The sequence below is a fragment of the Gossypium raimondii genome, chromosome 8 (genome assembly GCF_025698545.1).
Source record: "Gossypium raimondii isolate GPD5lz chromosome 8, ASM2569854v1, whole genome shotgun sequence".
In the NCBI taxonomy this organism is placed as follows: domain Eukaryota; kingdom Viridiplantae; phylum Streptophyta; class Magnoliopsida; order Malvales; family Malvaceae; genus Gossypium; species Gossypium raimondii.
The window spans coordinates 47,870,599-47,894,043 of NC_068572.1; the positions used below are offsets into that span (position 1 = coordinate 47,870,599).

The window sequence follows — 23,445 nt, forward strand, 5'->3', positions numbered from 1 at the left end:
TTCATGCACGAAATTATAATGACTTCTTTACAATAGTTATCAAATTCAAACAGCAACCATTCACTTATTCATATATGTCAAATTCATATATATATATATAAAGCACATAACCAATTAATTCAAACAAGCCTTATTAATCATATCACAAATACGAACCATGCTTCAATTTCCATCAACTCAATATACTCCATTCAATCAAAATTCTTGAACCATATGAGCATCACATTCTTGGTATTTGACTATCCAATTTAAACCAAACAAATTTTATTCCAATAACAATCACATATATCACCTCATTCTTTAGTATACATCCATTTCAATGACTAATTATTATACGAACCATTTTATATACCTATGCATTTTCACATAACAAGTTAAAACTAATTATATTATATCATTTATTAGTTAACCAAATATGATTCATTAGAAAACATTAACAAATGGTTAAATATAATCTTTATACTTTACCGATTATCAAAATTTCATGCTTATCAAAATGAACCAAATACTATAGCCGAATAATTTATCTCACCTAATGATCAAAGAAAATTTTCATCATTTACAAAACAACTTACAAGGCAATTTACACATCAAAACATAAGTCATTAACAAGCATTTACACTAGGTAATCATAGGAAGCATGTCCTATTTTGAACAGCTTTGATTTGCGACATTCATACATCATTAATTCACAAATATTTGGACAACAGTAAAAACATTTGGACAACATTGACTTGTACCAAAAAGGGACAGCATTAAAGCACTAATTTGGACAGCATTAATAATATTTGGACAACATAGATTTGTACCAAAAATGGACAGCATTTAAGCGCTAATTTGGATAGCCTTATTATCACACAAGATATACCATATAACATACTTCCAAAATGAACTAATTACATGGCCTAATAGACACAAACATTAAAATCATTATCAAGCCATTTTCGCATGGCTACATATATACCAATCAAAATGAACCATATTGAAACTAGCCCATACATGCCATAAGTCGAAAGTACAAACTTATAAGGTACCGAAATAGCGATCGATAGTGTGACAATGTTCCTGGACAATCCCCGAACTCGAACTAGCTTTCAAAATCTATATAACAATGAAAAGAAACACAAAGTAAGCTTTGAAAGCTTAGTAAGTCATAAGCAATTAATTCATCACAAGAACATATATAATTCAATTCGAATAGGCCAAAATTTAGCTAATCTCATACACATATACAATCATTCATCTCAAATAATCCAAATTACCATATTAAGTAACTTCACTTACCTTATTTTTCAATGAACATGTAAACCTATTACGTACCTGACTCATTTAGCTCAAATTCACATTCGAACTCGTATCGGCATTGCCCGTTGAACCATCCGGAATCGTTAAGGATACTCGGAAACACATATATCACATTCAATGCCATATCTAAGATATAGTCTTACATGTTATCACATCTCGATGCCACTGTCCCAGACAAGGTCTTACAAGTAATGTCATATCGATGCCAATGTCCCAGAAATGGTCTTACATAAAATTATACCTCAGAAGTCCTAATGTCATGACATACGAATCCTATACTATTCCTATGGTTCGTACGGGGCTTTCGGACATCGTAATCCAATCGATTCAAGCTCAAACAAGTTATCCCATGCTCAGATTTATTACATACATTTAAATTTAAAAACATTAAATTACTTACGAACTTACCTCGTTCGGAAACGAACGAATCAGAACGACTATTCGACAACTTTCGACTTTTCCTGATCTAACTCTGATTTCTTTCTTTCTTGATCTAAATCAATTCAAATTTAAATTATTTAAAGACATATTCATTCAATTTCATCCAAAAACACATAAATGAGTATTATTCACTTTAGCCCCTAACATTTCACATTTTTACAATTTAGTCCCTATTTCAAAACAACACAAAATACACAAAATTTCAATAGACTCATGCTTGACCGAATCTTCCCTATGTCCATAGCAGTCCATTAATTATATTTATTTCACATTTTAACCCCTCAATTTACAAATTTCACAATTTAATCCTTAATAAGCATTTTTATCAAAAATCACTTAATAAAACATGATAATCTAACATCAAATATTTATTTTTTATCATCAAACAACAAAAAGCTTGAATATTCATCAATGGAATTTCACAAAATCACCATCAAATTCAAAAATTAAAACTTGGGCTAGCTAGAATACAAAGCAACGATCTCAAAAACATAGAAATTATCAAAAACGGAACAAAAATCACATACCAATTGAAGCTCCAAGTGACCGAACCCTAAATAGCCATGGATGACCTCTTTCCTTCTCAATTTTCGGTAAAAACAAAGATGAACACCACTAATATTTTGTTTTATTTTAATTTATTAACATTAATTCATAAATTACTATATTAACCTTTATTAATTCATTTAAAATCCACTAACATATTTCCATCCATGTCCATTTACTAAAATTATGGTCTAATTACATAATAAGGGCTTTACATTTAATTAATCATAGCAAATAAGCACTTAAACAATTAGTATGCCACTTTTGCATTTTACGCGATTAAGTCCTTTTATCAAATTAAACACTCAATTAGTAAAATTAAATCACGAAAATTTAATACCATCAAATTCACATGCTGTAAATGTAACACCCCTAACCCGTATCCGTCGTCAGATTAGAGTTATAAGGCATTTCGAACATAGCATGATAAAATACAGACATTGAACATTCAATGGACATGAGTTCAATTCAAATTTTATTCGAATAAGTAATAATATGATATGAACATAAATATCTTTTCTATTATTTACCATACAAAACCATTTCTTAACAAATCCAAACATTAACCAAATATATATATCCTTATATCCATTAACACCAAATAGTTATTCAACAATATAACAAATCACAAATCAACTCTCAACCACTTGCATATTCGAATTAAACATAATTTAATACGCTCCATATGTATATTCATTATGTCCAAATATTTAATTAGCACAAACATATTCTTAACCAACTCACGCAAATTAAAACTTGCATCTTCCAATTAATTAAGCAAACCCAAATTTATTTTGTATATTATTTACTAACTTTAGGTTCGTTAAAAGGCAATCATATAACATTATATATAAACCAAAACATGTTTATTTATCTATCATAATCTTATGCATATAAACTATTAATGAGCCATTTCTCAAATAACAATATTTATTTATCATGAACAAGCTAAGTAGTTCTTATTCAATCATTTTATCACATTATTTATAACATATTTATACTATATTAACATTCATCAAATCACATACTTATCAAAATAAGTATAATCACTAAAACCAAATCAAGTTAACCTATACTTCTAAAGTTGTATTCACCCAACTAAATTAATTATCAAGACTATACATACAACTCATATTATGTAACATATAAAACGGCTAGAGATAAGTTATTAAAACTAACTTTAATATGTACAATTATAAACTCTATTTTAATGACTATTAAAACCATATGCATAGACACCAAAATAGATCAAACAAGTAAGCCATTTTTCACATGACTTTTGATTACATTAATAAGTACTTAAACCAAAATCAACCTTTCAACTAAACTATACATGCCATATACTCAAAAACAACTTAGTGAAATACCAAAAGAAATTGTCGATAGTGTGATAAACTTTGCTGACGATCCCCGAGTACGTAGCAATCTCAAAGAAAAATCTATAAAACAAAAACAAATAAAAGACAATACAAAGTAAGCTATCTTGACTTAGTAAGTCTTGAGCAAAATATAATATATTTTATTGAATGAAACAATTTCTTAGATATTTTAATTAAAGTCGAATACAACATATAAGCATTATCAAAACATTCATTAATCTTACTACATATCAGTCATAACTATTTCACATTAAATAAACTTTCAATCTTGCACCTGTCATTAGCATAATGCCGCATATATTCGTCAAATATATATACACATATAAGTATCCTTTTGTTAAATACAATCAACCAAATGTACTTACTTAATCATCAGATGAGTTTAGACATAACGCATACCTGATTATTATACCTCACAATCCCTTTTGACATCGCATTCACATTAAAAATTTCTAAGCACGTATCTTTAAATGACATACCAACACGAAGTCTGTTAAGTCTAAAGCTTACTGAAGTACACCAGCATGAAGCCTGCTAGACAATAAGTCTGAAATAATTCACCGGCATCAAGCCTACTAGACATAAAGTCTGAAGTAATTCACTGGCATCAAGCCTGCTACACATAAAGTCTGAAGTAATTCACCGGCATCAAGCCTGCTAGACATAAAGTCTGAAATAATTCACCGGCATCAAGCCTGCTAGACATTAAGCCTGAAAACCAATTATATTCCAATATTCATAACCAACATACATTCGAATAACCTAACAATAGTTCATACCACTAAATTCAACTCATCAAACTCAATATATACATTTGGTCATTATCTATCTATCTATCTCTATCTATCTATCTATCTATATATATATATATATATATATATATATATATATATATATATATATATATATATATATATCTTATACTATTAGCTTCAAATTATAAAACTCAAATCATACTTTGGCTAGCATACATATAATTTATATAATTAATTTCACCCTTTCGAATTCAATATATACCTTCGAATAACATATATGATATTCATAAAATTTCTTCCAACTTACAAAACACAACACATATATTCGGTTAAATATATATATATTTATACAATTCATACATTTTACTTTAACTTAAAAATTCAAAACATGTTGATATATATATATGTACATTCGGCTAACACTTTTACACAATTCAAACTATTATATTTTTACTTATAGAACATATATATACTAATGCAATGATTTTTAATTTCCATTAGACTTACCTCGGATATCGACGGACACGATTGACTACTCGATTACTTTCGTTTTTCCCCGATCCAAATTCGTTTTCTTCGTTTCTTGATCTAAACATATTCAAATTTAGCCTTTTTAATTATTAACACATTCAATTTAGTCCAAAAATACATAAATGGGAAAATTACACAAAATACCATTTTACCCCTAATATTTACATTTTTTCAATTTACTCCCTATTGCATAAAACACAAAATACACAAAATTTGCCCATACCACAAAAGAGCGGAATATTCATGGTTCTCATACAAGTCCACGCATTTCATTTATTTTACATTTTAGTCCCCATAAATTTAAATTTCACAATTTAGCCCTAAATATTCAATTTTACCAAAAATTCAAATACAAAACATATTAATCTTTCACCTATCTTTCATATTTCATCAACAACTAACAAAAAGCTCAAGTATTCATCAATGGTAAAACTCAAAATCACCATCAAATTCTAAAATTAAAACATGGGCTAAATAGTACATGAAACAACGATCACAAAAACATAAAAATCATCAAAAAACGGGACCAAAATGTACCTCAATTAAACCAAGCAATTGTCGAAACCTTAAAGGCCATGGTTGAGTTCTTCCTAGCTTAGTTTCGGCTTTGGAGAAGATGAATGACACAAATTTTTGACTTTATTTTAATTATAAACCTTAATTTGTTAATTGACCAAATTAACCTTATTATTATGTAATATGCCACCCACTAACTAGTTTATGGACTAATTACTATTCAACTCCTTCCACTTTAAAAGACAACCTCGTTTTAGTACTTTTAAAATTTAACTTTTAAATTTTTATTTTACGCGATTAAACCCTTTTTATCAAATTGAGCCTTCAAATTTTCACACGAAATTTTCACACGAAATTTAAACACATATAACTTAACATGCAATAGACATTAAAAACATTATAAAAATATTTTTCTGACTCGGATTCTTGGTCCCGAAACCACTCTGTCCGATTAGGGTCAAAATTGGGTTGTTACAGTAAATGCCAAAAATAATATTAAAATAATTTTACAATCTCAGATTCGGGGTTTTGAAACCACTATTCCGATTTAGCTAAAATCAGGTTGTTACAATGGTGATAGAATTCATCTTTGTTTTAGTTTAATTAAAATTTATTTAAGTAATTACAACTTTGCCTTTTTTAGTTTGACTTGATATTTTAGCTAAAATAAAGCTAAAATCGCCCACTCACCTCCATAATGGTGTAATTACCATTTAAGTAACTTCCTTTACTTATCAATTATCATCTTGAACCTTTAATTAATGGAACTCAACCTTTGCAGATTTTACAATTCAGTCATTTTTACTTAATTAACAATCAAAATTATCAAAATGATAAAATTTCTTAACCGAACTTTAATACAACACTAATGAACATATAAATATTATCTAATTAATATTTACGAACCCACACTATGGATTTGTGATCCTGAAATGACTATTTTCGACACCATTGAAAAACGGGTTGTTACACATTGATAGGCATAACCTTTGTAAAATTGAAGCCTTAGTTACACTTCAACCGGAGACCGTATAACCACCGTCAATCGGGTCCTTGAGTTGCAATGCAATCTAGCTGCTCGATTGATGGCTTCATGCTCCCATGCCAGATGAAATTCATAAGTTACTCAGCTCCACGACACCACTGTAAATTCAAACATACCTTAAAGCTATAACAATGCTTATCTCGAACATGGGAAAAAATAAATCTAAAAGCTTCTAATTTCAAATTGCAAGAAAAAATAAGAAAAAAAAAGTAATTTAGCAAAGTGAAAAACTGCCCTAGTAGGACGTGTTTTTCTTTTCTCTCTAAAAACAACGTAGATTGGTAAATTTTAAGAAAAATAGCATAGTTTTTCAAATAAATTTTCCAGCATATTTGGGTAAATTTGCCCACAAACGGAGATGTAAAATTTAAGTTATTTTACATTATTTTATATTTTTTATAAAAGTAATATTTTAACGATTCAATAGTTAATTTTTAAGATATTTGTACTTGTCATGCATATAAAAGTTTCGATATTTCTATCATATCAATCTAAAATATTATTTATATTAATATATATTTAATAGTTAAATTCTTTTTTACATAAAATAAGTAGTTAAGTTTTTTAATATATGCCAAACTTTACATCTATGATCTATATAAATGGAGCATGAAATATGACGATTGAATTATTAAAATAAAAGTTACGAAAAAGTGAAATCATTTAAATTTTATACCGATATAAGTAGATCCTCTAAATCTTTTAATTATTTTAAAATGGAAATTAGATAATAAACCCTTAAAAGTATGCTATATTACTGTCAGCTTAGTCATTATCTAAAACATTCAAATGTAATTGAAATTTAATATGAAGGATATATAATGTGTGCAAATTAAATTTAAATATGTATATATTTATTTCATGAATAATATAGATTTTACGAAAAAAAGTAATCATTTTAAATTTTATATATATTTATAATCTGATTAATGTATTTTTTAAGGGTAAAATATCTCAGCTGGTCATCTAACTTTTAAGGTATTTTCGTTTTGGTCACCATAAAAAATTCTTGTAATTTCGCTACCTAACTTTTAGGACGATTTCATTTTAGTCACTCAAGTGTTAAATCCTTAATGGCGGTCGACTGTATGTGCCAAATTACGTCCACAGTATGTTTGCATTTTCATTTTGGTCACCCAACTTTTAAGTCGCTTTCATTTTTCACCAAAGAATATCATTTTTTAAAGCTTTGATCTAGGTAAAAAAAAAATTAAGGATTAAAGTGGAAAAGTGGTAAAAATTAAAATAGTGCATTAAAATTTTGTCAAATCGTACTTGTTTATCCTATAACCGAAAATTCTAAAAGAATTTCAATATTGAAATTTTAAATTTCAAAACATCAAAATCAGTGTAATGAATTGTTGATTTTTATTTATCTTTTCATAATGTCAACTGATTTATTACTATAGTGTTAAAATTAATTAATTTAATCTCCTTCGGATTTTAAGTTTTTATTTTATATTTCCAAATTATCCTTAATCAAATCAACTCATATTTAATAATTGTCTGCGAAACTTAAATTTCTTTTGATTATATAATCTCGAATATTACATAACATAAAATTTTAAATTTTAGAAGAGGATTAAATTAATTAATTTCAATATTATAGTAACAAATTGACTGATACTACCAAGAGACGAGAAATTTTCAACAATTTATTTAATTGATTTTGATGTTTTAAAATTTAAAATTTTAATATTGAACAAAAAAGGGGAAATTTAGAACTTTCATCAAGGGTAAACAATTACAAATTAACAATTTTTAATGGATTATTTTAGTTTTTATCGTTTTTCACTTTAATCCTTAATATTTTTTTTACCTCTCAATCAATACTTAAAAAAAGAAATTTTTTTGAGTAACCAAAATGAAATTGTAAACATAATGTGGCGTGTATAATCAACCGTCGTTAGAGATTTAACACTTAGTTGAGTAAAATGAAAGCGCTTTAAAAGTTGGGTGATGAAATTACAAAAAGTTCTCATTGGGCAAAATAAAAGCGCCCTAAAAATTGAAAATAAATAGTTTAATTTTATTTTTAAATATACTTCCCCATCAAATTTGAAACAATACTTAATGCTGAAAGGCTAAACTAAGATTATGTTTAATAAGTGTTGAAAAAATGTTTGATATTTTATTTAAAATTAAATACTAAATAGAATTATATTATTTGATAAAGAAGTTAAATAAAATAAAAATCATTGAATTTATTCTCTATTAGGTGATAAGAATGTTCTATGTACATATAATTTTTGTAAAAGAATCTATCTAATAATTTTGGAAATATTAATTTCCAATTGATAAATTGTTTCAACAGTTAATTAAAAGATTGGATTGAAGTAATACTATTATTTTGAAGATTATTAATATAATTTGAAAATGTTTGATGTAACCTAAAATTGTAACTTTAAAATATAATAATAAAAGCATATAATTATCATTGTGAAATTTATGTTGAAACAAAAAGAAGAGATTGAAAACATGCGGACAAATTAAAAGCAAATCGATATTTCATGGAAAGAATCTTATTGCTGCACAAATTGATTAGAACAACACATGAGATGAGCATCCCAACTTTACTTTTCACCTTTCTCCCCTTTTTTAAGCAAATTATAAAATAATTCATCATTAAGATCATTTATTTAGTGATGTAACATCATCATTAAATGATGATGTGTCATCCCCATCATTCACATCATTTAATTTTAACCTTTAGATTATAAACAAAAACACACATAATTTACTGTGCAATAAGCTCTAATTTCCTTTATTCATGAAAGAAAAGATTAGAAAGGGGATCCCACCAACGCCGCCGGTGGTCTCGAAAGAGATTGTCGAGAACTGAAGTTCACAAACAACAACGAAAGCACTAAAATTGATAGCGAAGAAGGAAGCCCGGAAGCCATCTCCCATAACCAAATCCCATCAACCCATACTATTGTTGGATCGCCGGCACCCCTATAGCGCAGCGAAAAAAATAAAATTCGGCGATCCTAACCAAGGATTCATGTGTGAGGAACGAATCGGGGTGATAAAGGTTACGAAATTACCGAATGTTTATTCTGAGTAGAAAGCAGCGTCTCAACAACGTGTAGTCAGATCTACTGTCGAACCAAACCGCAATCTATCGAGACCCCGACCTCTACGTAACCCACCCAGTTGACTACGAACGGAAGAAATCAGAAATCCCCAAAACAATTTTGAGAGTGATTTTTCTTTGACGGCTGCTAGACCCAAAACCAAGAAAAACGGGATTCTTATATATCTTTTTATTTTAGGGTTTTTAGGAATTAAAAAAATATAATAATATTTTAAACCGAAAATTATAATTACATTAATTATAATATAATTTCGGTAAACCATATATTTATTTGAATTCATATGCTAACCAAATTCATGTCCTCATTATGCGTACAACAACATTGTACATAATGTGTTGGAAATTTGATCACCGAATTAAATTAATTCTATAATTAATTTAATTCAAGCGACCCCCAAAAACAATACCAACTATGGTTTATTCCGTTCATTTCAACTATAGGGTGTGACCCTGTAGGTTCCTGTAACGTTAGCAGTAATACTAGAACGATTCCAATGTTACAAACAATGAGTGGCATCTAACAATGCATCATTGCTACTTAAGTCACAAGAGATCATGATTCGACATAACTTTTTTATGATTAACCTTTTATGCAATAATCCTTAAGTCCTTTATCTCTGGATTGGACACAAGTCATGGAATAGTCACACTTGCATAATGCATTCCATGTTCTTTGATATCTTAAGCAAACTACGATATACAAATAAGTATGACATCTCATATAAACTTATTTGAGCATGGCCATGCATTTCTAGTCTCACTTAATCAAGTGGCCTAAGATATTACTCCCATTATGTAGGAGGGACTTATTCTATATCGACCAACCATATCCCTTTACATCGATTATGGTATATCCAACATCAGCCTTTATAGAACAACCGATTCACGATGTCGTTTGATATATCAAAATATACTACTCACGATGTTGGGATTATGATGATCTCAAGTCTGAGGATCATATACATATTAATCACTATGAGTAATGTCGTGACAATTACATAATAATCCAAGAAACATACTCATAATGGGTCAGTCCAATATTTTGTTCTCTAACACATATATTCATGCATCGATTCTGACATTCCATATCAATGACAACTCTTTATCATCAGTCAACTACATGTTAGTCTTAATGCATTATCGTTGTCCTATCCAACAATAATACTTGACTAAGGATATTTTAAGAATAATCATATTATTCTTAGGACATTATTATAAAACAGTTTATTTATACACACAGAAAAGAAACTGAAATAATAATGGTAATTCCTTATATTAATAAACATGATAAATCTAGTATGTTATTACAACCATCTCATGATTGATCTTTGGGCATACTCTAACAACTATCTGCTAACTATCAAAACCCTTCACCACCACCACCCATCATCTTCATTTCATCCACTAACACCTTCACCACTACCATGACCTTATTCATGACAAACCCAACAACATCATCCCTTCACCAAATAAACCCATGTCTAAATCAATCAATAACCCAAGCAAACAACCATTAATAAGCCCCAAAGATTAGACTTGCAACAAAGAAAAAGGGTATAAAAGAGAGAAAAATAGAGGAAAAAGAGAGGAGTTAGATTCGGGTCAAGGGGTTGGAGGTACTCCGGCAACTTGCTTGCCAATCCTAACAGTCAGGAAGGAGGTATTGGTGAGAGGAGCACATATCAGAAAATCGGGCTGATTTAACGGCCGATGACAGAGATTCGATCTTGGGTAGTTCAAAAGTTGGGGGTTTTTGATATGTTTTCGAATGCTCTAAATCGAGAGAAGGGTAGAGGAGGAAGAGATCATTTTGATGGCCTCTGATTGGAGCTCCTATGGCGGGTTCGACGGCAGCAACTACAGTTGTAAAGGGAAGACGAGAGAAAAGAAAGGTGGGAGAGTGGGTTTTTTACCCAAATATATTTTTAAAAAAAAATTTAAATACCTAAATAGGTTGTCAACTAAATTAATTACCGAAATAGTATATTTTCTTTAATCGCGCCTATTTGACAGGCGCGAATGAATTTTTTATATTAATTTTTTAAAAATAAAATATTAATTTTTTATTTTTATTAAAAATATTTAAATATATATACAGGTAAAAATACGGTCAATGGGTCAAAATAAGGGTAAAACACGGGTCGAGCCTGTCAGATAGGCGCGACTAATCGCGCCTGACAGGTAAGCGCGAATGGTGCTATTGCAACCCCCTCCCCCGCTCCATCTGCTAGCAGCTGTTGCTGCTACTGCTATCCCTTCAATGGTAAAAAGTTGCAAATGGGAGACCTTATAAGCATGGTTCCCCAAACCCCATCCGGAAGAGAGAAAGGAGAAGAAAAAAGAAGAAGAGAAGAAGAAGAAGAAGAAAGAAAGAAAAAAAAGTAATGTATTATTTTAGTAAATAGTTTTGTTTATAATTTAAAGAGTTTAAAGAGTTTATTATTTTGTACGAATGTAATTTTTTTAATTTTATAATTATTTTAAAATTAATTTGTTAGTAATTTAGGATTATGTTATAAATTTTTGTGTTTGTAATTATTTTAAAATTAATTTATTAGTAATTTAGGATTAAGTTATAAATTGTTGTGTTTAGTTTAGTATTTGATGAGTTTAACATATAAGTTTATAAAAAATTAAAAATCATTTCATTTTGAAAATGAATTTGGACAAATGATGTTTAAGCTCATTTAATTTTTTAAATTCTTTATTAAGTATTGGTATGTTAATAGTTGATGTTAACTCATTTAATTTTTTTATATCAACTTGGATATCAAATTGTCCAAGTTTAATCATAATACCCACAAATATCAATGTTCAAAGTTAAATGCATGTACATGAATTAATTTTATACATGAACATATTGTTGGCATAAGTAATTTAAGGAGAAAAATCATTATCAACCTTGACAGATTGTGTAAACATTTTTCAATCTATATTAGTTATGTGTTTTGTGTTTTTTAGTAATGTATTTTAAAAATAATAATTTTATAGTTATTTTGTTAGTAATTTATGATTAGGTTATATAAATTGTTAGTGTTTAGTTTAGTGTTTTGTGATTTTTAATGTAATTTTTATATAATGTAATTTTATTTGATTTTTATTTATTTAACAATTTTATTGATTTATTAAAATGTTGATTAAATTTGTTGTTATATAATTTTGTAGGTTGTTTGAAATAAACTACTCGGTATGTATCTATTTCTATTTTTATTTTTTAATTGTATGTTTTTATGTTTAAATAGTTTATATTAACTTTAATTATATTATTATTGTAATCTAACATAAATTTTTTTTATTTTAGGTAAATTATGGAAATTATTAGATATTTATCGTGCTTTGTTTCGAAATTTGAAATAATTTATTGTATTTTTAAACAAATTAAATGAATTCATTTTTTAATTACTGATTTGCACCAAATGGGTTCTTTGATTAATAATAATAATCACATATCAAGTACTATTAATGATATGGTAATAAAATTTTTATTTGATACTCATGTTATTTGCTGAATTAAATTATATTGTATTAACTATTTTGCTAATTTAATAATGTCAGGGTTCGTACCACGTATTGAGGGGTCATGTTAATAGTGTAGGGTTTCTGCCAGATGAATGCCTAATACCATACTTAAAGTTAGTCGGTTTCTGCCAGATGTTACACTACAGCTCGGGCTTCCCATCGACGGGAATGCGGTCACGGGCGTAAGTTCAATCTCTAGGCCGGCTACCATTTGCTATGAATTACTTGGACGCTCGCAAAGTGAGGGGAAATTTACCAGTTTGAGATTTTCATGGCTGAAGGCCAATTTTCAGCATTTACTGAGTACTGCCAATGAATGGGAGGTGATGGAGGCCGTTCGAGCTTACATTATGCACCTTATAGGGGGTGTACTCATGCCGGATGCAAACGGCAGTACGGTCCACTTGATGTACTTACCCCTATTATCCAATTTGAATAACACCCGTTCGTACAGTTGGGCGTCCGCAGTTTTAGCCATGCTATATTGCGAACTTTGTCAGACGACAGATCTTTCTACGACGGACATAGGCGGATGCCTCATACTACTGCAATCGTGGCACTTTACCGGATGCCATTCTTGCCATCTATTAGTCACCAATCATATATATTTCCACTCGTTAATAGGTGATGAACTTTTACTCGTTATAAGAATTAGTTGACTTTTTTCAGATTATATTGTTCTAACAATTTATTTTCGTAGATGGAGTACTAATTCGAGTATCAGGAGGTCATACACGATTTCGATATACCGTCTGATGATTGAGAATCATGCTGGAGAGGGGGTAAGTTTTCCAATATAAACTTAATTTTATTATTTTATCTCACTCGACCCGCGTTAATATAACAATGTTATTACCTGTGAAGTTCATTTGGATGTCGTATTCTGTTCCAGAAATTATGGTAGTTATTCCCTCATCTGCCCACGTTTACTCAAACCTATGGTGCATTAGCGCACCCGTTATCAATTTTTAGGTAGTGGAGTGGTATCATGGCAATCAAGTACTCCGGCAGTTCAATTGCATACAGTATATCCCGATTCTACTAGTACGATTGGGGGAGATCCATGGGATGAGCAGAAGGGGGAGGTATGGAAATGATTGGGGAGAATTGCATGAAGAATATATTACGATGTGGAACAATCGATTGGGGAGGGTACCTCAGATGGATCGTGCTTTGGATTTGCAGCCCTCGTTAGAGTACATACAATGGTACTGTGAGATAGGGAAACCATTTTTGTTTGGTGGGTAGTCGATGGTAGTCCCTCCGCATATGACACGAATTGGGCAACCCTTCTAGATTCTCATTATGCACCTGAGCCAGAGCCGGAGGCAGAGACGGAACTACATTCTAGGGTTAGTTATTATCATCCAGATTTAGGGAGCGATGACTATTTCACGGGCTCGTATCCACTGCCGTACTCCACTCCTCCCGGCTCAAGTTCATCGATGGTATTTGAGACATATGGTTTTTCATCTATGTTTCGCACACACCTACATACGAATGATGAGAACGTTGATCACCATAATCGCCCGCAACGTGAACGTCGAGCTCCATAAAAATATACCCCTAGAACCATACTATCAAGCCATCAATTTTAGGGGGTTTTGTAATATAAATAACTTCATATTTAAGTAATGAATTTTTTTGGTATTTTATTTATCAATTTAATTTTATTTTCAATTTAAATAGTCAACACTGTATTTATATAATGACTTTTTTGCCATCTTATTTATCAATTTTATGGTTTTTTTTATTTTTCAATTTCAATAAATAAACTTTATACTAACTATGTAAGTCAAATTAGATTAACTGCAACAAAATGTAAACAAATTTGTGATTAAATCCTCTCAACATGTAATGAATTACATCTTAATTTCTACCCGATTGAGACGATTGTCCAACATGATAGTTTCAGAGCAGGCATTTACTCCAATTATAACCGTCTAATCTGCATACGCCACACAGCTTCGCATTGGATTTCTCCCTAATGTCCATTTCGTTATGGATTCTGGATGATTGCGGACGACCTTTCTAGTTCCTACGCAACCCTTTATCTGGGACAAGCTCGAAGGTCGTTAGAGGTACCTCCCAAGTAGATAGGTCAGGAAGCACGGAGAACTCGTTCTCCCATACACGTAACGTATGTTTGATGGTATGCACTCCATCGATAAATTATTCTTCAATGAGTGAGACTTTACCACAAACTGCCACGACATGTGCACATGGATAATGAAGTGTTTGAAACCTCCTACAGTCGTACCGTCTGTTCGGAGATCAACTCCGTAGGACCTAGGTGGTATACCGAGTCAACAACCAATGGTCTCTGTAACTCAAAATGTTTCATTACGTTGTGAATATATTTCTACTGTCATCGACCTCGCCATCCGACGGTTTGCAATCACTGCATCCCTAACATTTTCGACAAACACGTGTCCCGCCTCCATCTGGTTGACTTGTTGCTGACCCATTCTTGGCATTAAGGTAGTCAACCTGTAGAACGTAGCCGAGAAGACAGATGAAATCGGAAGATGTTGTGTTTTTAACAACACAGCGTTGATCCCCTCCACCAAGTTTGTGGTCATTTGACCATAACAAAAGCCCTCGTCAAAACTTTGAGTCCATTGCCACGGCTTTATAGTACCCAACCACTGTCGGAAAGATGTGTTCGTTTGACCCTCCATGTCACTCTCAAGTCGGGCTATTCTTTGGCGAAAAATGTGTAGCTCTAGCTCGTGCGCTGCATATATATAAAGAAAATGTAAGTTACAGTATTGCTTTAAATCATTAAAACTTATATTGAAAAGATAAGGTAATTATTTACCCATTTTCACAACTTGTCTCTTCCAGTTTACATTCTTATAATCTCGCTGAAAGTTAGCCCCGATGTGCCAGATGCAGTAAACGGATCTCCATGGTACACCGGAACGCCTAATGGCTGCAATTAATCATTTTCCTCTATCGAAGATGATACAAATATTATCGTTGCTAATAACATACCTCCGTAGGTTGGTAAAGAAGAATTCCAACGATTCTATGTTCTCCTTATCGATAATGGCAAATGCTATCGGGAGTACGTTCCTGTTGTCGTCTTGAGCAACCGCAAGAAGTAAGATTTGTGTGTATTTTCCATATAGCCAGGTTCCATCTACTTGTACAAACGGTTTGCAGTGGAAAAATGCGCGCACACATGATCAAACGTCCAGAACATTCGATGGAAAATTCTTTTTCTCGATTGTAGTTGGTCATCCGGCCCGTAATAAGGTCGTGTCTGCAACTCAATAACAGTCCCCTGCACGTGTTCCCTCATAGCGGCTATCCATCCCTGTAACTCATTGTACGATACATCGAAATCTCTGTACAATTGTTCTATTGCCATCTGTTTAGCTATCCATGCCTTCCGGTATGATACTCGATACTGGAATCGTACCTGTATTTCGATAATCAGTACCGAAACTTTAATGGTCGGCATATCTTTCACCATTGGCATGATGCACGTACAGATAGTTTTGGAGTCAAGTTTTCGATGATCTTCTGTCATACGTGTTGAAGTACATGTGTGAGGCCCAACAAATTTTTGTATATCCCACATCTGCGACTTCTGGATAAATGCAACTCGTATCCGCCAATTGTAAGCTTCTGCCGACCTCCAACACTCTCTAATATATAATGTTGGTTTAGACACGACAACTTTGTAGTCTGCTGATATATTCATGCTATACCGCTTAATGGCAAATACATATTCTTCCTTCCTTTTGAATCTCTGGCCTACGAACAACTCTTCAATATTAGAATATACGGCCATCCAGTGAGCAGGTAGTATTTTAGGGTACTCTGAAAACTCGACTGCCCGCGTCACATTGAGGTCTATCCGAGACATGTGTGCCCCAGGATTATTGTGTATCATAATATGACGAATCTGGTTTCCGACTGAAGACGCGTTAACATTTTCATCCTCATTCACGCCTTCGTTGTCAATATCATCTGGGACCTCGTCCACATCTGGATCACTCTCACTATCGACTTCGTGATCAGCAGGATCACTACTATAGTATACATCATCACCAACCACATCAGTCTCAGGTGTAGCATTAAGATCAATATCGATCCCGTGTATAGTTGATAGACTATCAACATACGATATCAGAACCACCATAAACGGCTCTTGAACTCCATCTTCTTCACCTAATGGAGTGGGATCTTCAGTTGCCTCCACACCAGCTAACTCAGCGAATAACTGAATCGGTGCATTTTGGTTGCTCCGAGTTCCACAATAAAGAGCGACCATTGTCTTCACGTCTTCATCGTCTACAAGTTCCATTTCGGTAAATTTTATTGGATTCGTCGAAACTGGAACCTTGTAGAAAAGTTTTGATATCCTTTTCCCACAACGTCTATAAATTTTTTCACTAATTTTTTCCTTCATATCATCAAACTAGATATTTCTATTAAATCTCATTGCTACTTGTTTGCGACATTCAAATATACATTCCACGGTTGTTGTCAAAATTTCTCCATCGAAATAAACGCATACAAAAAACTGGTTCTCCATCTTCAATACTAGATCTGTTAAAGAAACTTCAAAATTCTTAAAACAGTTTTGAAATGCAAAAAAATTACATAAAATTTTTAATGCAAATTTTTTCATTCAGAAGCTAACAAAATTAATAACCTAACAAAATAACTTTCAAGTAATAAAATTACTAACAAGACTCAACATTCTATTTAAAAAGAAATAAACCAAAATACCTTATCATTTTTCTTGTTTTCCTTTTTTTTCTTCTCCCTATCTTCTTATTTCCATTCTGCTAAATTTTGTGTCTGTTCCTCTGCTAAATTTTATGTCTGTGCTCATTTGATTTTCGGGGGTATATATAGGGAAAAAAATAAGCAGCAGTGGGCTCCACCATTCGCGCCTCTGAGATAGGCTCAACTAGTCGCGCCTCTGAGATAGGCTCAACTAGTCGCGCCTATCAAATAGCCGCAACCTGTATTTCATATCTATACCCGAGTTATATACTGATTCGGGAGAAAAATTAATAATATTTTATTAAACGAAAAAAAATAATATAAAAAATTGATTCGCGCTTGTCAAATAGGCGCGATTAAAGAAAATATATCATTTCGATAATTAATATAACTGACAACCTATTTAGATATTTAAATTTTTTTTAAATATATTTGGGTAAAAAACCCTTGGAGAGTCGAGAGTAATGAGAAGCAATAGAAAGACTTAGAGAGAAAAAAAGGGGAATAGAGTAATTTTTTTTAAATGTTAAAAAACATGGTAAATTATGTGGTGATGACGTGGCTAATACATCAACCTTTAGTGGTCTAATTTGTGTCACATATAAGATCACTAACTTCAAATAAGGACAGAGTAATTAAAATGTTAGTAGTCAAATAAGATGGGGATGTAAATCTCAGTGCTATGAGAGGATACGAATAGGTGTAAACCCAATTAGTCGGAAGGGTGAACAATTGGTCCTTAGCTTCCAATACTTGGTTCTTTTGGACTTGGACCTTTCTCTCCGTTAAGGTGACAATTATTGAAAATTCCGATAATAAGTACCGTATACGGATCATAGACTTCCAAGTGTATTGTTCATTACATTTTGGAGAAAAGCTGTCTAACTGCAGTTCTGGTCGATACCCATTTAGGTCCGTATTTGGCCACACAATAAGCGTCAGTAGTTTCACGTCCAACTCTTGACTTCATTGGAACCAAAACACTGGCACCTACAATTCCCAACTCCAACACACCAAGTGCTGGTGGCCACAGCCCGTTAAATGTCGCTCAGTAATCGCTGCTGCAATCAAAGGATCCATCGAATACATGATAGCCACCATCCAAAGATATTCTCACGTTAAGCTTACTAGCAAACTCTAGCTCCTGCACCACATCTCCACCTCCCTCTAGATTGTACCATTTTGCACCAACTGGTTCAGGCAGTCACCTTATGTAGACCTCGGATAGATGAATCATGCACCTTCCGAGGCTAATGGCTAATTTCCTCATTGTTTTTATCTACCACGGTCAGAACCAAATGATCATAGAAGGGCTCTGCTGCAACAAACATCAAATCTTCGTTCCATCTAGGATTCAATGACTTGTCTGCCGAAACTCTAGTCCTCAACTTCACATTCCCAAGAGTTCCCTTGACATAAACCTCCGAATTACGATTCTTGTCTCCAGGCACTACCAAATCCTGTGCTTCAATTATATTGACTCTAAGATACCAAAGTCTAGGTGAAAGGTAGACCTTGGAACAAGTATTCATAATGCTGTCACCAGTCCAGTAACAGTGGCTATATATGAATGCCATGCATCAATGAACACTTCATCAGCTTGTCCATGTCTTTGTCCTCCAATTTATACCACTCTAGGGCAAGTGGACTATCCAGCGGAACTTGAGTGGGAATGTCAGACACGTTAATCGCAATCTTACCTATAAACTCATTGTTTACAAATTCCTTTCCTTTTCTCTCACGGTGATCTTCACAGATAACGACTGAATTCGATCTTCTGTGAAGGCAAACACTTGGTTCCATTCTGGGTTTGGTTTATTCATCTCCAAGTACTAGGTGCTCCCCTTACAGTTTCCAATCTTCATTTCAACAAACGGGTGACAAGCATCACCACCGGCGTTGCTCTTCCCCCACCAATTTTTGGCTTGGTCTCCTTCAAGGAAAAACCTTCCTTCTCTTCTGCCGGCATCCTGCAGTTATTACCATTTGCTGTAGGATTGCGCCATAAGCGTTTTGAATAAGCACACACACATATATATATTATAATTTGCAGTATTCATTAATGTTTTGAATCGTTACTTGTATAAATTGAGTAGCTTTTTATAACATAAGAATCGAAAGAAAAAATAATCTATAATTTTGGCGATGAAAGAACTGCTTTAAAACTATGTAACCCTAAAGCCTACAGAATATAAAAAACAACCAAAAGATCATATGATTAAAAACACAAATAATTGTATACTAATATTGTAAAAGAACAAGAGCCCAAGAACACAAAGGAAATTGATTTACCTGACAAAAAATAGAAAAGAAGCAAAAGTTGAAGGAGGCAAACCACAAATTAAGCTTATGGTTTTTCTTTTTCTAACATAATCATAATGTAAGATACAAATATATAGCTACAAAGGCGTTAAATAGATTTGGAACCTGTTTTTAAAAAAGAAGTTAGTGAAAAAAAAACTCTGTTTCATCCTCACTTGAAAAAATCTCTAGCGATTGAGATTAAAAATTGGCATGGATGGATGCAGCAAATCAAGCAAAAATATCCTCAGTAAGTAATGATTGTTCAAAATCACCAGAATTTGTAGAGGGCACTTGAAGCTGTTCATAGTTGAGCTGTCTTGAAGCTTCATACACAGCAATACCAACACTCACAGAGAGATTCAGACATCTAACATAAGTCTCAACCATTGGAATCCGTATGGTTCCACCACCAAAGGTTTCACTTTTGCAATCTAACAACACATCAGGAGGCAGGCCACAAGTTTCTGAGCCGAATATCAAATAATCACCTTTTCTATACGAAAAGTCCTGCAACACACAATGTCAAGTTATAATTAAAACTAACCCTTAGGATGCAAAATTAACTTTATCATAGTCATTGGTCGCCTAAGAGCATAATTTAACCGGAGCAGTCCATCTACTATAAACATGAGCAATTCAGCTTTAAAGTAAATGGGTAAAATTTCAAATGAAAATAACCTTAAATGGTTAAAAATGCTTATTTTCATGTTTTGACACAAAATAGAAAAAAACCCAAAATTCTAACATTTCTTAAGACAAGACAACTACTAAATTGCTTAATTATTTTCATGTCACTTAAAACACAATAAATCAGCAATTTTAATGTTCAAAATTACAATTGCTTACGATTTTCCTATTTGCTTTAAAATTAAATGTACAAGAACTAGGTTCCTCACTTTCATAGTAGAGTGACTGATTTTGCTCCTAAGCCTATAGTGCAGAGACCAGCTAGTTAGTTAAGTTTAACCTAAATTTTCCGACTCTCCTTTTATCTCGTCAAAAAGGTAGAGAAACAAAGTCAGTGTCATATTTTCACATTCATTATCTAGCAGTTGCAGTGAATTCAATGATTTTCTAGTTACAGAAAATTGTCATTTGGTAATGATAATCAAAGTTAGATCAGTTTATTCCAAGTCATGAAAGATTGGAACACTCGTTGCAACCAAGAACAGACTAGCCCTTGTTTGAATTCATTGACAACCAATGCCTCTGCAAGATTCCAATGACTTATAATAAGCACCAATATAGTACTTAGATGGCTGTCGTCCAACATAGGATAAATGCATAGATAGATCAAATTTAGCACTTTGATTGACCTCTTTACAAGATATTTAAACGAGGGCCATAAAAGATTTAGAGACTCTAGGCTGAATGTTTATCAGGAAACTTAATAGTATCTTAAAGATTGCAACCTAAGTGCTAGCAATTAACAGTAACATAAAATATAGGGTGGAAAAGAACATCAAGTGATGATAGCAAGACAGAAAAAAAAGATAATTCTAGCATTTCAAATGGTCATATCATAGAGTATAAAAAGAAAAGAAAGCATACTGAATGAATTGCTGTTCCTCTTTTAGTAAAAGCCAGCAAACGCTTATCCCCTTCCTTTATCATAGGAACAAATATATTTGGAGGAAATTAATGACAAAAGATACAGAACATTTCTAATCCATTGTTGGGACAGGAAGAGAAAAACCTGTTGCTTGAAATAGTTTTGAAACTCTGCCCATGAGCCATGTACTCTAACAACAACATATCTGACATCAAGTTATTGGTGAAAACAGGAGAGCAGGAGATATTTCAGAGTTGGAAGGAAAATGAAGTGGATCAAATGCGATTTGGGTCAATCTTTGTAAACTATGCTAAATGGGAAGCCTTTGAGGCTATAATTTATATATGAAAACTTGTTTGTGAGGATAGAAAAATATATGCCAAACTGTACTATGAACTGATGAACAATTAGGAAGTGCCCAATTCGAATAGAATCTTAAATTGAAAATAGAGAGAAAGGGTGTCCATGCATTTCATTCAACTGGAAAAAGGGTATGTAGAGAACACAAATATGGGAGGATACGGCCAGTAATCCAGTCCAGCACGTTTTAATTTAGTATCATCCACTTTAAATCCTAATGGCTGAAAAAATACAACAGCAGAAGCATCTTAAATAAAAGGTCAAGGTTGGCAAAAATAAGAAAAGTAAAACAAAAAAGAGAGAAGAGAAGAGGAAAAGATACCCCAACAAGGTGAAGGGCAACAGCTGAGGCAGCGCATGTTCTTGCAATGCAACCTGCATTTCCAGGAATCTGAAGGGATGGGCAAGGGCAGAAAAGGGAAAACAATTAAGTAGAGGTGCTTGTATATGAGCTATAACATGTTAAAGATGAAAAATACAGTAGATACCTGAGGAGAAACTAAGACGACTTGAAGCAATTTTTGTTGGGGGTCAGGGGCAGGCAGAGAGTTGTTCCCATTTCCTGTTTCAACTTCAGCAACAGCCAAGCCCACAAAGAAAGAAGATTAAGAAAGGCAGTGAACTTAATTAATTAAGAACAAAAAACAAGCATATATACATATATCAGTGGAGAGAGAAAACGGTCTTACTCTTAGTCTTAGTGTGAGTGTCAGCCCTGGTATTAGAGAAAGAAGAGAGGTGTGGTATGCGTAGGGAAGAAGGGCGAAAGTTTGGGAATAAAGAAAGAGAAGAAGTATCGTTAATATGTCTTAGGCTTTGAAGAAGATGGGATTGGGAATAATATGAGACTGCTCTCATTCTTGCTCTTATGCTCAAAAGAGAGACAGATACCAATACAGATAAAATGCTACACCTATTGGGTTTGACCTTTCTCTCTCTCTGGGTGGGATCACTGGATAACTTCACTAATACATATTACTTACTAATTACTATCACAAAGTAAATAACCCAGTTTCTCTTCTTCTTTTTCTCTTTAACCCTCTTGGCCTTGGCCTGCTACCTTTCCTAATGTCCTCCTTCCTTTATAAAAATAAAAAATAAAATAAAGGGTTGGAAATGAAGGCTGGGTGGCTCAGATCAGAACGACGATACCCTCTGCCTCTTCCACTCAATCTTAACCAGATACAGGTCTCCTTTCTTTTCTTTTTTCTTTGCTCAATCGAGAAATTTAAGATCATTTTTTTTATGGGTTAGATTTTGAGTAAATATTTTTCTCGACACCCAATGTTATAAAACAATATTATATTAATTATATATTAAATAATATTTATATTAAATTATTAATCTAA

The 23,445-nt window shown here is 32.3% G+C and overlaps 1 protein-coding gene, 1 long non-coding RNA gene and 1 pseudogene across 4 annotated transcripts; all 3 read right to left on the reverse strand.

The window, feature by feature from the left end:
- Positions 1-3,451: 3,451 nt before the first annotated feature.
- Positions 3,452-5,565, reverse strand: LOC128042871 (uncharacterized). The gene is made up of 3 exons (XR_008198364.1): positions 5,495-5,565; positions 4,934-5,014; positions 3,452-4,382 (listed from the first exon to the last, which is right to left on the reverse strand). It is a non-coding gene; the product is annotated as an uncharacterized LOC128042871 (long non-coding RNA).
- Positions 5,566-18,385: 12,820 nt separating this feature from the next.
- On the reverse strand, positions 18,386-20,051 carry LOC105793372 (FT-interacting protein 3-like; annotated as a pseudogene).
- A 149-nt stretch (positions 20,052-20,200) lies between these two features.
- Positions 20,201-23,330, reverse strand: LOC105791793 (uncharacterized). Of its 3 annotated transcripts, none has more exons than XM_012620024.2 (7): positions 22,786-23,330; positions 22,585-22,658; positions 22,419-22,487; positions 22,259-22,317; positions 21,881-21,941; positions 21,736-21,789; positions 20,201-20,691 (listed from the first exon to the last, which is right to left on the reverse strand). In XM_012620024.2, exons 1-7 carry the CDS (start codon positions 22,952-22,954, stop codon positions 20,413-20,415), a joined length of 765 nt encoding a protein of 254 aa, XP_012475478.1. In that variant the 5' UTR covers positions 22,955-23,330; the 3' UTR covers positions 20,201-20,412. The 3 variants fall into 3 exon arrangements, with proteins under 3 accessions (XP_012475478.1, XP_012475477.1, XP_052491194.1); XM_012620023.2 differs by having other exon boundaries at positions 22,585-22,667; positions 22,786-23,322; XM_052635234.1 differs by lacking the exon at positions 21,736-21,789 and having other exon boundaries at positions 22,585-22,667; positions 22,786-23,325.
- Between the last annotated feature and the right edge of the window lie 115 nt (positions 23,331-23,445).

Bases quoted from the DNA above. Each gene is read 5' to 3' on its own strand.
- LOC105791793 (XM_012620023.2), bottom strand. From the start codon at position 22,954: ATGAGAGCAGTCTCATATTATTCCCAATCCCATCTTCTTCAAAGCCTA. The intron at 21,942-22,258 runs GTATCCTCCCAT...ACTTGATGTCAG, and splicing joins GCTGGACTGGATTACTGGCC to ATATGTTGTTGTTAGAGTAC. The intron at 20,692-21,735 runs GTATGCTTTCTT...TGTGTGTTGCAG, and splicing joins GAGGAACAGCAATTCATTCA to GACTTTTCGTATAGAAAAGG.